Here is a 14,149-nt window from a genome sequence, read left to right as displayed (position 1 = left end):
CATGAATAAATTAGCCTATAGTCTCATAGATAAAAATATTTAAATACCTTATTCCTTAAAACTAAAATAATGCATAGACTTTATATAATATTTAGAAAACTACAAAAAAGCAAAAAGGAGGAAAAAGCTTGTAATTTGTTACACCAAGCCAACTACAATTTATTTTTATTTTTGTAGACTTTTGGCCTTTTTTCTGTGTATGAATTAATATAATGATAGTATGTGTGTATCTATATGTATATGATAATTGGATGTGTATGTGTGTGTAAATGGTATTATGTAAACTGCTTTTACTTACATGTATCTTTCTTTGCCAGTAAATATTGAGTGTGCATTTAGTAAGCATGCATTACTTTTCCAATAAGAGGTAAAATCATAAAAATGAGAATTGATTCTCCTCTTAAACTAGATTTACAACAGAAAGATTTCCAAATCCTAAGGACCCTCATGAAGACTAAGCAAAATCCTCTCAAGAGCATTTTCCTTGGAGAAAAAAGGATGAATTAAAGGAATCAAACACTAACCTAGTTTTCTAGTATGAAATCTTTAACCATAGTTAGTGCTGAATTTTCTGACCAAAAGTCCTCTTGCTTTTAACAGGTTCAAGGTTAAATTGAAATCTTTGATGACTGTTGGTGCCAGTAAGATTATGATGTTAAATAATCTCACTAGAGCAGCTTAGGCCCTACTTAGCCCAAACAGGTATATTTCAGAATACAAGCCCTGTACTTTTCAGGTATAACATGCAATTGTATCATTCTATATTCTTGTTGTGATGTTTAAAGATAAAAGTGTTATTACTAAAAAAAAAGTCTCTAAAGCTATCCCTAAAGAAATTATCTTTCTCTCTTTGTATTTAACACAAGTTTAAGTTCTGGAAAACTGCTAAACAAATGTAAGTTATAGAATCATTAGTCACTTATGTCAATGTTCTTTTCTTTTAATGCCTTCAAATGTTTTGAAGTGGTGTTGCTTCCTCTCGTTCTTTTTCTGGTCACTTTACCTTTTGCTTTTATTAACTTAAAGTTCTAAAATTCATCATCACCTTCTAGAAGCACTATTAGTCAGCCACCCTTCAGTAATTTCAGTAACCAGCTTTGGCAAAAGCGTCAAGTTAATCAGTGACTGTATAGCCAGACCTAAGTTCATGGAAACATAACCCCCTTTGTAGGAGCTCTTCGCTGGGGTGGCTGTGTTTTCTGACGCAGGAGTGAACACCAGCACTTTGGAGTGTAGATCGTGGCCTGTTTCCGCTGCAGAATAGTTCATGCCAATGGGTGCTGCACACACTGTTTGGGAGTAAGTATGTAGGAAGTAATTATTGCAAGCTGAAAGGCCTGCAGGAGCCAGGGGGAGGAATGGTGGGAGGGAAGCTTGGGAGGCTAGAGTTAGTCACCAGCTCTAGGGACCAGCTGTTGCGTACCTGTGTGCCTTTGTACCTCCAGTGGAATGCTGCTGTGTGGGAATGTGAGCCTTGGGTTGCTTGGCCTTCCCATCTTTTTCAAAAGAAGTTGAATATGTGTGTCAAATTTCCCCAATTTTTAAGTATTAGCCACTGTTTTAAATAAAAAAGTACAGATACTGAGTCCAAGGTATGGGCCACCATCCTGAGGCCTCCAGTGTTGATATTAATATAAACTTTTAATTTTTTCTTTTTTCTTTTTTGAGACAGAGAGAGGATGGAAGTGTGGGGCAGGGAGCAAGGGAGGGAGGAAAGAATCCCACAAAGTACAGAGAGAGAGAGAAGTGAGGCTCACCCGAAGTGGAGTTCGTGCTCACCTGATGTGGGACTCAAACTCATGAACTATGAGATCATGACCTGAGCTGAAGTCAGATGCTTAACGACTAAGCCACCAGGCACCCAAATTCTTCTTATTTTTAAGTGATCCTTTTTATAACTGTAATTGTTCCGATCAATGATTCTCAGAAGAACTTTCGTATTATTTTTGGTGAACTAGGACAATGAAGCATATTTAGTTGGTATTTTGTAAATAAATTTTCTTTTTATGAACACACTAAGACCTTTAAGAATGAGCATTACACCAGGGCAGTACTAACCATTGGTTTCATTTGGAATTGTAGAATATTGAATCTGAAAGGGACCTTACAGGGCAAGGAGAATGACCTTTTTCATATAAGGACCTTGGGTCAGGCCATTGAGGTAGGTTTTCAGAGGTGGTAGTTTCTTAGTACACAACCTCTGTGATCCGCAGTGCTTTGTGTTCTTGGGCTTCCCTGGCTGTATTCAGAATGGGGCCTGGGGAAGTTTTAGATTGAAGTGCACTGGACTATCTTTAATTTATAATCAACAATACAAGTGAATGAGAGGACTGCATACATGTATATTTCCTTACTCTCTGAGTCACATTCTTACTCTCTTCTTCCCTTTCCTTGTCTTATTATTTCCCATTCTCTGTGCCATAACATATGTTTCTAATGCATAGCTAGTAAATTGTTTGATGGTTCCTGCTTATAATTTTTAAATCAGGTGGTTGAGGGATTATATCTTGCTGTGTATTTCTTTTCCTACTGGTGAGTGGCCCTTGATAAGACAAGAATGCCTTAACTGCTTCTAGGTCATTTTGGTCAAGTTTGTTGGTCTATGTGGTAACAAGATTTTAGATAATCACAGGGAAGGGACTTTGTAAAAGGTCTGTCTGAAAGTAGATAGAACTTCCTTGTACATTTAATGTTTCAGACACCTATTATGAGGAGCTAGGTTTTCTTATCTTCATTTTAGAAGCTCAGAGAGATTAGGGAACTTTCCCAAAGCCTCCAGCTAGTAACAAATGGAACCAGTTCGGGAGTTCAGGTCTTTCTTTACCTTAGACATGTGTGCTTTTTTACTTTACCTCATAACTATGTTTAAATAAATAAATAAATAAGGGGAAAAAAGGTAACAGTAACTAAATCCCACCATAGCTAATTTTAAGAAAATACATTGTAATTGTACCTAAAGCCCATATACCTAAAGTATGAATAGTAATATTTTGTTCCAAGCATCAACTCAGATTTTTTTTTTTTTTTTAACACAATTTATTGTCAAGTTGGCTAACATACGGTGTATATAGTGTGCTCTTGGCTTTGGGGGTAGATTCCCATGAGTCATCGCTTACATACAACACCCAATGTTCATCTCAACAAGTGCCTTCCTCAGTGCCCATCACCCATTTCCCCCTCTCCTCCACACCCCCATCAACCCTCAGTTTGTTCTCTGTATTTAAGAGTCTCTTATGCATTTGCCTGCCTCTCTGTTTGAAACTACTTTTTTCCCTTCCCTTCTCCCATGGTCTTCTGTTAAGTTTCTCAAGTTCCACATGCATCAACTCAGATTTTTCATCATGTTTTATATCCCTCAACCCTCTAGTTTTGTCAGTTACGGAGTTTTAAGGAAACAACAGTGAGACTAACCATAAAGGAAATGGTGAAGCATATTGGTTGAGACCATGAACTGACCTAAGGTTGATCTCAGATCTACCCATAACAAACTGTGTGGTGTTGGTCAAGTTAATCTGTTTAAGCATCTCTCTCTTCTTATATTAAACAGAAATGATAATTATACTGGCTACCTCATGGGGTTATTATGAGGGAAAAAATGAACTTGTCAATGCACTTAAAGTTATTTATGCCACTACCCTTACTATTACTTCTCTTAATGCTTTGCTGCCTCTGAGGTAAGGGTGCTGCCTTCCAAGAACTTATATCATTTACCTTCTTTGAATTTCTTTTTCACAGATGACAATTTTATCTGCTAAACGGGGATTTGTAACTTGAATATGATGGCTTCCTTGGAGTGAATCCCTAAAGGAGCGTTGTGGTGATGATAAGGATCTTTGAAGTTTATGAAGAAATGTAACTAAGCTCCAGTTTGTAACTAGACAGAAAACCTACACAAAGCCTGAGTACCAGGTTTTGGTGTATTAGCTGCTGCTGGATGAGTTGGCTCTGGTTTTGTGCCTGGAGGACAATGTGGGCAAGCTTCTCCTGTGTCTGCTGCCATGTCTGGGCTCTGGTCTTGATCTCTTGGCTGGATCACTAACGTAGCCTTCTCAACAGAGCCTTTGTTTCTAGTCCCATCTTTTCCTGACCTTCTCTACTTGGCTCCACAGTGGTCTTTCTAAACTGTAGATCTGGCCAGGCCACTTCCTACTAAAGCTCTGGCTGTTGCCTCCACAGTGTCCACAGTGATGCTTTCTCAAGCTTCAGTCACTCACACATTCCTTCACCAGTATTCCCATGTCTGCATACCATCTGTCCTACTGTTTACTTAATAATTGTCTTTAGAAAACTTTTGTCAGTTATGTTTTTACTTAGCCTTTTCCTGAGCAGTAATATCTGTGAAATCAGAAGTTTAATGTGCCAGCTGTATTTACTACTAGTATTCTTTAAGTAAAACTGTAGCTATTAAAATATGTTCCTCTGTGTACCATCTGAAGTCACTGGAGCCGCTCCTAATACACTTTGGAGAACAGTAGCCTCAGGGTAAAATCCAAGCAGTTTATCTTGTGCTCAGCACTTTCTGTGACCCACCCAGTTACCCAGCCCCTCTGGCTTTTTCATTCTCCTTTCGGGCCATTCCATTGAGCAAAGACTCCCTCTTGCTCTTTAATTCCACCCCTCAGGAATTCCTGCTCTGCACCTCCCTGCTCAGATGCCAACTGTCTTCTGTCCCTGTGTTGTTGGAACTGTTTGGGTTTCTTGTTTGCTCCTTTAACCTGAGTCCTCTAGGGCAGAGCCTGGGTCTCCTGAATCTCCATGGCCCTGTCCTCATTACAAAATCCTCAATTAGAAGTCATCCGCGACCTGACTACATTGCCCTTCTTTCTATTGTGTCCACTTTGCCCTCCTTCTAGCATCACCCTGCTCTTAAATGCCATGTCCTTTTGCACATGTTCCCTGCAGTAGAATGCCATTTCCCCTCCCTCAGCAGTCAGAGTAACGATGGCCCCTGGCCTCTGATCCCAGCCTGAGAGGATTCTTCTCTAGGCTTACCCTTGTCATCACTCTTTTTTAAAAAATAAGAATAATAAAGGAAAGAGGCAGCAGCATAAGAATGGATGTTAGAGCAAAGGTACAAGAGCCTCTTGCTGGAGGAAAGAGCACATTTTGGAGATTGGCACAAAACAAAGCTCTCAGGCACCCCCAAGGAGTTTGAATTTGTCCTTAAACCTACAGGGAGACTTTGGAAGGATTTTATACAGCTGGGTGAAAGTGATCAGATTTGCATTTTATAAGATCACTTCTGCCTTCCTGTCGTTTCTTCCTGGCTTCCTTCCAGGACTATTTCTCTTGCTTCCCCCTTAAATATTTGGCTCTGTAGGATCTAGCACTTGACCTCATTCCCTGCTCACGTATGTTACCACACCCACTGCTACCTGATACTGGCCAGTGTGGACGTAATTACTGGTAATTGTATTGCCTTGACCAGAGGTATCCTTAGGCAGCCAAGGCCAGGGAAGTTCAGTGACTCATCAGAAACCACAGGTAAGTTCCTGAGTGGGTTTCAAAAAAAACCGTCAACAGGCTCTGAGAAGTCAAGACAAACGATGACTGTTGAGATTGACAGATCACTTTTGAGAAAATCAGCTTCACTGAAGTAGGGAGGGAGTCAACAAGGTTAAAAACTCTGCCTCCATCCAGAGAGTATCTGAGGCAGGTTTAACAAATGGCATATGCTAAAAGGTTAATAAAATCAGAAAAGAAGAATTCCAGAATGAAAAGAAGTTGGAAGATATGCTAACCCAAATGCTAACAATATGCTCTGAAGGGAAGATTGCCTATAGGAAGGGAGTTTTAGGGAGAAACAAAATCCAGAGGCTTTTATATTGATGGATGGGGAAATGCAAGTAGGTTTGTGGATTAAGATGAAGGAAATGAAGGCATGGAGAGGTAGGGTGGAAGTAATGGAGGAAGTTCACCAAGCATCAGGACTGTCGAAAATACAGACAAGAGGGTTAAAATGGGTAAAAGAGAAGTTCCTTCTTCTGAAGAGAAAGATGCTAAGAGGGAAGGTGGAGGGGAGTGCATTATTGGGATGGTACAATGGAGAGTCCTCTGTTCAGAGAGGAAGGCAGGTAGGAGAGCGAGGTAGAGGGCTTGCAAAAGCAGAGGTCTGGCATAGCTACTGCTTAGAGAGTAAAGGAAATGAGTTAGGGGTCAGTAGGGAGCCCCATGAGGGAGGGAGGGTTTTCTTAGCCAAGGTTAGGTGCCTTTGATGTGTAGTGAATCCATTAAGCACAAATAAGAAAACCCAGCAACATCCATCGTCCCAAGAGAGGAGTCAGCAAGGTGATTGTTTCTGTGAGAAGGTGTTTGGAAGGGCAGGTGCGGTAAGAGGATCAAAGCTGAACTTCTAGGGCATGCCAGTGAGGATGAAATGGAAAGATTGGCCTGAAGTATGTGAATCCAGGAGGGGCTGATGGGGAGAGAGGAAGAGTGGGGGTCAAGGTGAGAGCAGAGCTGGAACGGAAAGGAGGAGGAGTGGGTGAAGGGGAGGTCTGCAAAGGGACAAGGAGGGAATTTCCAGAACTTTGAGGCCTGTCTCCAGAGGTCAGGGTTGACTTCTGAGAACTAATGACCAGGAAAACCCAGTTAGCCAAAAATAACCATTCCAAGAATTAGGTTAAATAAACTTACAGTCACTCTAATATAGAAGGAAAAAAGATGAGGTCATATCCTCTTCCTTGCCCCCCCCCCCAATTAAGTTGTAAAAAATAAACAAAGGGTAGAGAATTGAGCAGAAGTAGAACTAGAAAGAGGGACATTGATTCCTTCCATTTGGTCTCCAGAGGCCGAAGAATTAAGTAATCAGATTGGTTCCAAATGAACTTTAATGTTCTCTTGTGGCACAGGGCATTTTAGTTCTTCATTCCTTTTGCTTTTCCTTCAGAAGCATAGTATGAGGGCCATGTCCATGTGAGAGAATGAGTTTTTATGTGAGAGGCTGTTGTTGAGGGAAATTAGGGTGTCCTGGTGCCCTGAACATATCTGAGAGAAGGGACATGAACATTTTCCATTAGGATGCCCCATTTGCAGAACGTACTTTTGAGGTTTCTCATCTCAGCTTACCTGAGGCTTCCCAAGGTTGGAGTGACTTTGTTGGTGGCAGGGATAGAGCCTACCCCCTGAAACCAGAAGGAGGCTATTCAGGGCTTCTCTCTTGTCCATTTCAGCCAGTGGAGAAGCATTCCTAGAAGCACGGCTGAGGTGAGGCGGCTGTTCTGTGATGTTGCCCAAGCATGGAACAGAGTCTTGGCAGTGCTGTGAGCCTATTGACAGAAGGTATAGGAGGAAGAAGAGCTAGAGGGCAGCATGTGCCTTAAGGGCCACCTAAGGCACCTCACTAATATTACTTAAGCTTCGTTAATGAAACCCAAAGCCAAGGAAGTAGTTGACCTATACTATGAGACATCTGACTGTGGACAGGTACAAAAATGTACTGTCTTCCTTGCAGTAGAGAATTCATAAAAGAAGAGGCAGTTAGCTTAGACTAGCTGGAACATTTCCAGAGAGGGTGTATTTGAGCACATTATTGAATGTGCTAAGCCTTAATTTCCTGATCTTTAAGTTGGGCATGGTAATACTTGGCCTCTTAGAGCTGCTGTACAATGTAACGCCCTTGAAAGAGGGAATCCCATCTTTTTAGGTCACTGATTATGTCATCAGTATTGCTTAAAACATAAGCTCAGTTCTCTGTTTAATATTAAAAATTTTTATTACTCTGGCCCTCTTTTCTGTGATACTTTGAGAATACCCCTTCCCTCCTTTCTAGATCCTGTTTTCTATGGTAAGTCCAAAATGCTTCACCCAGTGTAAAGGGCTGCTCTGGCTGCTCTTTGACACACTACAGGCTGTTCCAGAATAGGACACTCACTCTGGCAACAAACAAATCCAGAGGCTTGATTCACCACTCACTGGAAACCCAGCAGTCCCAAGGGAAGAGGTTTGGGAGAAGAGGCCCTTTTATCAGGTCATCCCAGATTCCTGCCCCAGACTGAGATATTTATTGTGGAGAGAATGGCACTGGCAGGCAAGAATGCTTTATGCCAACATTGACCTTGTCCCCACCCCTACACCTTGTTACAGCTTCTGAGAAACTTACACATATGACATAAGTAGCCATTTCCTTCCCTGGTATGCCCAGTGTGGCAGGTAATTTGGTCTAAGTTTTACCATCAGCACACTCTGCCCAAATTGACCTATTCCCAAAATAATCATGGCATTCATAAGGATCCCAGGTTATCAGCCTAAACCATTCCCTCCACTACCTTGAAGAGTTTCTTTTCAAGAAGGGTGGGTGGGGAAAAGGATATTGCCTTTTTCTATGGGTTTACCTCCATTTGGAACACCTTAATTAATCAGAGATGCTTTAATCTGAACTTCAAAAGGGAGGGTATTAGGCACAGGATTCCTCCTTCCCAGGAAATCTTTTGGACTTTATACAAATCTTCCCTCCCATCCCCCTCCAAGTGGATTGTAAGAAAAAGTTGTCTTCATCAAGTACGGAATGTCCAATTATACCTTCCTCCAGAATAATAAATCCTACTCACCCTCACATCTACATAATTAAAAGGACCGCTCAAAGGGTCTCCTCAAGCAACTTAATGTCTTCGTCACCAAAAAGGGAAGTGACTGGCAATTTCTAGGATAGGATCTCTCATTAAAATCTTTATTGGCCCACAGTTTGCACAATTTATATTTTCTTATTATGTCTAAGAAGGAATGAAATATGGCTGGGGGGCGGGGGGGGGGCGGTGCGCCTGGGTGCTCAGTTGGTTAAGCGTCTGACTTCGGCTTGGGTCACAATCTTGCAGTTCGTGTGTTTGAGCCCTGTGTCGGGCTCTGTGCTGACAGCTCAGAGCCTGGAGCCTGCTTCAGGTTCTGTGGCTCCCTCTCTCTCTGCCCTTCCCCCATTCATGCTCACTCTCTCTCTGTCTCTGTCTCTCTCTCAAATGTAATTTTTTAAAAAGAAAGAATGAAATCTTAATTCCAAATCTGCACCTCCCTCCTCATTCCCTTGCAGTCTTGCACAGGGATATGTGTCAGCATGAGCTTTTATCGTGCTTCTTCCGTGTCCATACTTACACAGTGACTTTCCCTATGAGGGTCAAATATTGGAGAACAAATGAGCAGTCCTTCATGGAAAGTAGGTCCAAAAAATGACAAAAATGTGTCTGGTGTCAGAACCAGGAAGTTAACTGGGAAGCAATTTAGAAATCAGTGTGGAATAAGGGGAGGGCTTTCTAGTATGATTGAAAGAACCCTAATTGTCACCTCAGAAGATCTAGCCCTGGCTGTGATGCTGATGGTAGACTTCAGAGCCCCCATTCTCTCATATTTAAGGAGAGTTAGTTGAATTAAATAATACCCAATATCCCCATCAGCTCTAATATTCCTGAAGGTAATCTCTATGAGGGCAATACTGGGAGTTGAAGGAAGCAGTGCCCTCTGGCCAGAGACCACCAGAAACCTACTGAAGTTGAATGAGTTGGGTTGATTCATTGCTGGGAGAGTGAATACACACCATGGGACTGTGGGCCATCTCAGAAAGAGGGTGCTAGAAAGGAGGACAGGATTTAGATTTGTGTTAGGTGATTCAGGGGAGGACTTACGGGAGTGGACATTTGGTCTAGATTAGATGCTATCAGGAAGCAGAGGTCATTCTATGATTGGGTATCTTACAAGTCTTATCTAAGAGGAAAGAAGGAAGGAAGGAATAGACTAAAGAGCTCAATGCTATAATTAGTAAAGCAGCAGAGTCACTCATATCACCCAGATTGGAGGGCTGTTGGTCATTTTTGTGGCTGGACAGTATTCATGTTTTTAGTTTGTGTTCAGATATGAGACCTCAGAGGGGTCTTGTTTTTGTCGTGATTCATCATGGTCAAAGAGTGGTCTTGTCTGATGTTGATGTTTTGTGAAATTGTTTATGTTCAACAGGAGAATATGAGGACCTCGCTGTGAGTGCCACGCCAGCTTTTTAACAACACTTGGGCCTGGCTGATAGGCCCAGGCTAGCTGGCAGGTATCGGGGACTGCTCTTTCCTTTCTCACAGGAAAACTAGCGAACAAATAATTAGGAAATCCTTTTATTCATTGTAGGTATGAGCATAGTAAATATCTTCCTTTCCAGGAGTTAGAGTGAAGCATATTTGTGTCTCTATTACAAAATATAGTTGAGATGGACTATATATATATATATATATATATATATATATATATATATATATATATATAAAATAATATATTTAACAGTATAATATGTTTAATATATTTATATTTACTTATATAAAAATATATTTAGGTTTAATATATATTTATATATGTTATATTTAATAAATATATTTAATATATTTATATATCTTATATATTAATATATAAAATATATGTAATATAATATAATGATATATAATAATATATATTATATCATATTATATTATATATGATATAATATGTAATATTTATATATTTAATATATATATATTTAACACTATAAGTGTTAGGAAACTGAAGGAGTTATCATTGTATACTCATCAAACTTCTCTGGAGTGGTGATTAATATTTTCTAAGTTAATTTTTCATAGGAGAATGTATACTGCATGGTATAAATGTTTTGAATGCTGCTATTCAAAAGAGAGAGAGAGAGAGAGAGTGTGTGTGTGTGTGTGTGTGTGTGTGTGTATTGCTGATGGGAAGACAAACAATGATATCATTCCTAAAAAGGGCAATATCGTTTTTACATAGCAAGTTTAGAAGGGAATTCCTCCTCTGACAACACAGTCCCACTTCTGGGAATATATCCTACAACTATACCTGTACATGTGTGAAGTGACTCACATGTGAAGTTATTTGTCACAGCATTATTTGTAACAATACAGTCTTGGAAACCACCCAAGCGTCCATCTATAGAGGATGATTACATAAGCGCTGGCTAATCCACAGAGTAAAGTACTCTGTGGCTATAAAAGAAAGAATGAGGAAGCCATCTATATATTGATGTGGAAAGATACTAGGATGTATTGTTAAATAAAGACAGCAAGACAGAGAATAGTGCAATCTTTTGTAGAAATGGAAGACAAAAAGAATATATATTTATATTTATATCTATATAACATTACAAAAATATACAGGAAATGAATAAAGTGGTCACCTGTAAAAGAAAAGGGTGAGCACAGAATTTGGTGGACAGCGATGTGGGTGAGAAGGAAACTTCTCATTATTTGCTTTTTAAAATACAGTTTTGATGCTAGAATCAGGAAAATGTCCTGCCTATTCCAAAAATTAACTTAAAGATCCATATGATATAAAATATGTCTTTCTCCCACGCCATTCCATTCTCCAGAGGTAACCATTTCGATCAGTTTCTTATATACCCTTTCAGAATAGTCCATTGTACTAACTAGTCCAGGAGCTCCAGAGAAACAGAACCAAAAGGATATGTACATATAAATACATATAGAGAGAAGGATTTGTTTGAAGGAATTGGTTTACGTGGTTGTGGGAGCTAGCAAGTCTGAAATCTACAAGGGGAGGCTGATAGGCTGGAGACCCAGGGAGAACTTGGATTGTAGTGTCACGTCTGAAGGCTATTTAGAGACAGAATTCCTTCTTGTTCAGGGGTCCTCAGTCTTTTTCTCTTAAGGCCTTCAACTGATTGCATGAGGCCCACTCACATTATGGAGGGTAATCTGCTTTCCTGAAAGTCTGCTGATTTAAATGTTAATCACTTCTAAAAAACACCTTCACAGCAACATCTACACCAGTGTTTGACCAAAAAATGGCCAAGTTGATGTCATATACAATTAACCATCACATCAATGTACAATTATATCTATATCTGTTTTTTTAAAAGAATAGAAATGATAGTATATCATGGACATGGATGCACACCTTGTCTTGGATGCCAACTCTCCATGCGGAGTAGGAGAAATCTCAAAGGAAATATACTCTTAAAGTATATGAAAATTGATAATCCTGTACTATGACGGGAAGGATATGATTAATATAAAAAGGAAAACGACAGCTTTGAAACACGTTTGGTAGTGGTTCATGTTTACATTCTATAAAAGTTTCCACTAATTGAAAAGGAAAATACTGACTTCACAGCCACAAAGAGCTAATTCGTGAAAGAAAAGCTATAGCCAGGAAGAAAACATTTGAAACTTGTTCAGTGCATCAACACTCAGAGAAATGCCGAGTGCATAAGGTAAAACTTAAATATGTATTAAATTCTTTTTCTAGAAAAAGCATAATCAAGATTGTTATGGAACTTTAATGCAAACTAAACTGCTGGTGTCAGGAGTAAACTAGTGAGCCTTTCACAAGCCACCTGGCAGGATGAATCACAAGATATAAAATCATGCCCTTTGACTCAGTAATCCTGTTTCTGGGAACTCACCTTGAGGAAATAATGCAAAAGATGGTGAAAGGCATAGAGCCTGAGGATGTTCACTGTAATGTGAACTTGGGAAGAAGCTAAATATCCTGACAACACAGGAATTCAGATTATTTATGACTTAGTACTTTCATGAAATTAGCCAATATGAATCCGTACAAAGACTAGCAACATGGCAAATGTGCGCGATTTAATGTTATATATAGCAAACAATTGTATTTTGATCCTGATGTGACAATGAAAAGAAAACTATATGCATGTGGACAAGAGCAGATAGGAGTACAGAAACCTAAAAACCTTTTGCTGCATTCGGATTTCAGAATTGTGGGGGTCATTTCTTTTTTGTTTTAGTTCTCTTAATATTCGTCTTAGTCAATTTGTGCTGCTATACCAGAATGCCATAAGACTGGGTGGCTTATAAATGACAGAAAGGTATTCCTCACAGTTCTAAAGGCCGGGAAGTCTAAGATCAAGGTGCTGGCGGATTTGTCTTGGTGAAGGCCCACTTCCTTGTTCATAGACAATTATCCTTTCACTGTGTCACATGGTGAAAAGAGACCTCTTTTTATAAGGGCACTAATCCCAATCATGAGGGCTCATGACCTAAGCACTTCTCAAAGGTCCTATATCTAAATACCATCACATTTGGGGTTAAGCTTCAACATATGAATTTGGGGGGGATACAAACATTCAAGCTATAGCGATGTTGTTATAATATTTTTACATAATCACAACTTTTTAAAAATTAGCAATAAGTTAATATTGCCCCAGACAGTAGGCTTACATTGAAATTCCCATTTTGTAATTAGAAAAGACTTTAAGAATCATCTGATCATACCTGTCACTCTCTCCAGCCACTGTGATGGATGTGGGAGTAGAATCGAAGGTTAGAGAGCCTGTGATTCTCATACCTGGGGGGATATTGCAAGTGCTGGGATCAGAGTTCTTATTCTCTGCTTGGGAATTAGCCATCTCTCTATTGATTTAGTTTGGTAAGATGCTACAGTACCTCCAGGTGTTAAATATGTGTAAGAGAACAGAGAAATAGGAAGGCAACCACATTTCCGTGTCAATAAATCAGGTCTCTTTCTAATATTAAAACAACAATTAGTATTATTTACTTTGTAGCTATTAAAGGTGTTTTGTTAAAATGATAACAGTGCTTCAGTTACATAAAAACCCACTGAAGTATTGTTTATCTTTTCCAGTTAAATGTTCAGATAAGTTTTTTTTTTCCCATTGAATACAAGTGTCCAATAAATGAAGACCTAACAAGGAGAAAATATTTGGTGTAAAGATTCCATTATGTGTTTCAATTTTACGTCCCCTCTCTTGATCTTTTCCTCAGATTGAGACAGGTTCTCAGTATCTGTGGGCTTCTACTTTCACTAGTTGACTTATTCTCCAAATTTGGAATGCGCTCATAGAGGTCATCTTCACAGTGCAAAATTTCCCAATTAGCAAAACAGATTTGCCAAGCAGGAAAAGGATGGTTGCAAGTGCCCAACTTCCTACTTCTGCCTGCCAGGAAAGTAGATTTGGTGTTAACTCCTATGACGAATGTATTTTTCAGGGTGGATCATTTGTACACGTTCTTTGTTCAGTGGTCTCCTGACGTCTATGGGAAAGATGCCAAAGAGCAAGGCTTTGTGGTCGTGGAAAAGGAAGAACTGAATATGATCGACAACTTCTTCAGTGAGCCAACCACCAAGAGCTGGGAGGTGAGCACTCAAGAGGGGCTAGACTGTTGTGGCC

The 14,149-nt window shown here is 39.7% G+C and overlaps 1 protein-coding gene across 5 annotated transcripts in view; it reads left to right on the top strand.

Moving 5' to 3' along the window:
- The window catches only part of NCOA7 (nuclear receptor coactivator 7), a 154,486-nt gene that overhangs the window by 114,940 nt on the left and 25,397 nt on the right, over nucleotides 1-14,149 (top strand). For all 5 annotated transcript variants that reach the window (XM_053904523.1, XM_053904521.1, XM_019418269.2 and 2 more), the window contains one exon: nucleotides 13,968-14,115. In XM_053904523.1, coding sequence (XP_053760498.1) covers nucleotides 13,968-14,115 — 148 coding nt within the window. The remainder of the gene's footprint in view (nucleotides 1-13,967; nucleotides 14,116-14,149) is intronic.

This window comes from Panthera pardus, unplaced genomic scaffold (genome assembly GCF_024362965.1).
Source record: "Panthera pardus isolate Hobbes unplaced genomic scaffold, ASM2436296v1 HiC_scaffold_17, whole genome shotgun sequence".
NCBI classification, from domain to species: Eukaryota; Metazoa; Chordata; class Mammalia; order Carnivora; family Felidae; genus Panthera; species Panthera pardus.
This window is presented reverse-complemented; position numbering and strand designations above follow the sequence as displayed.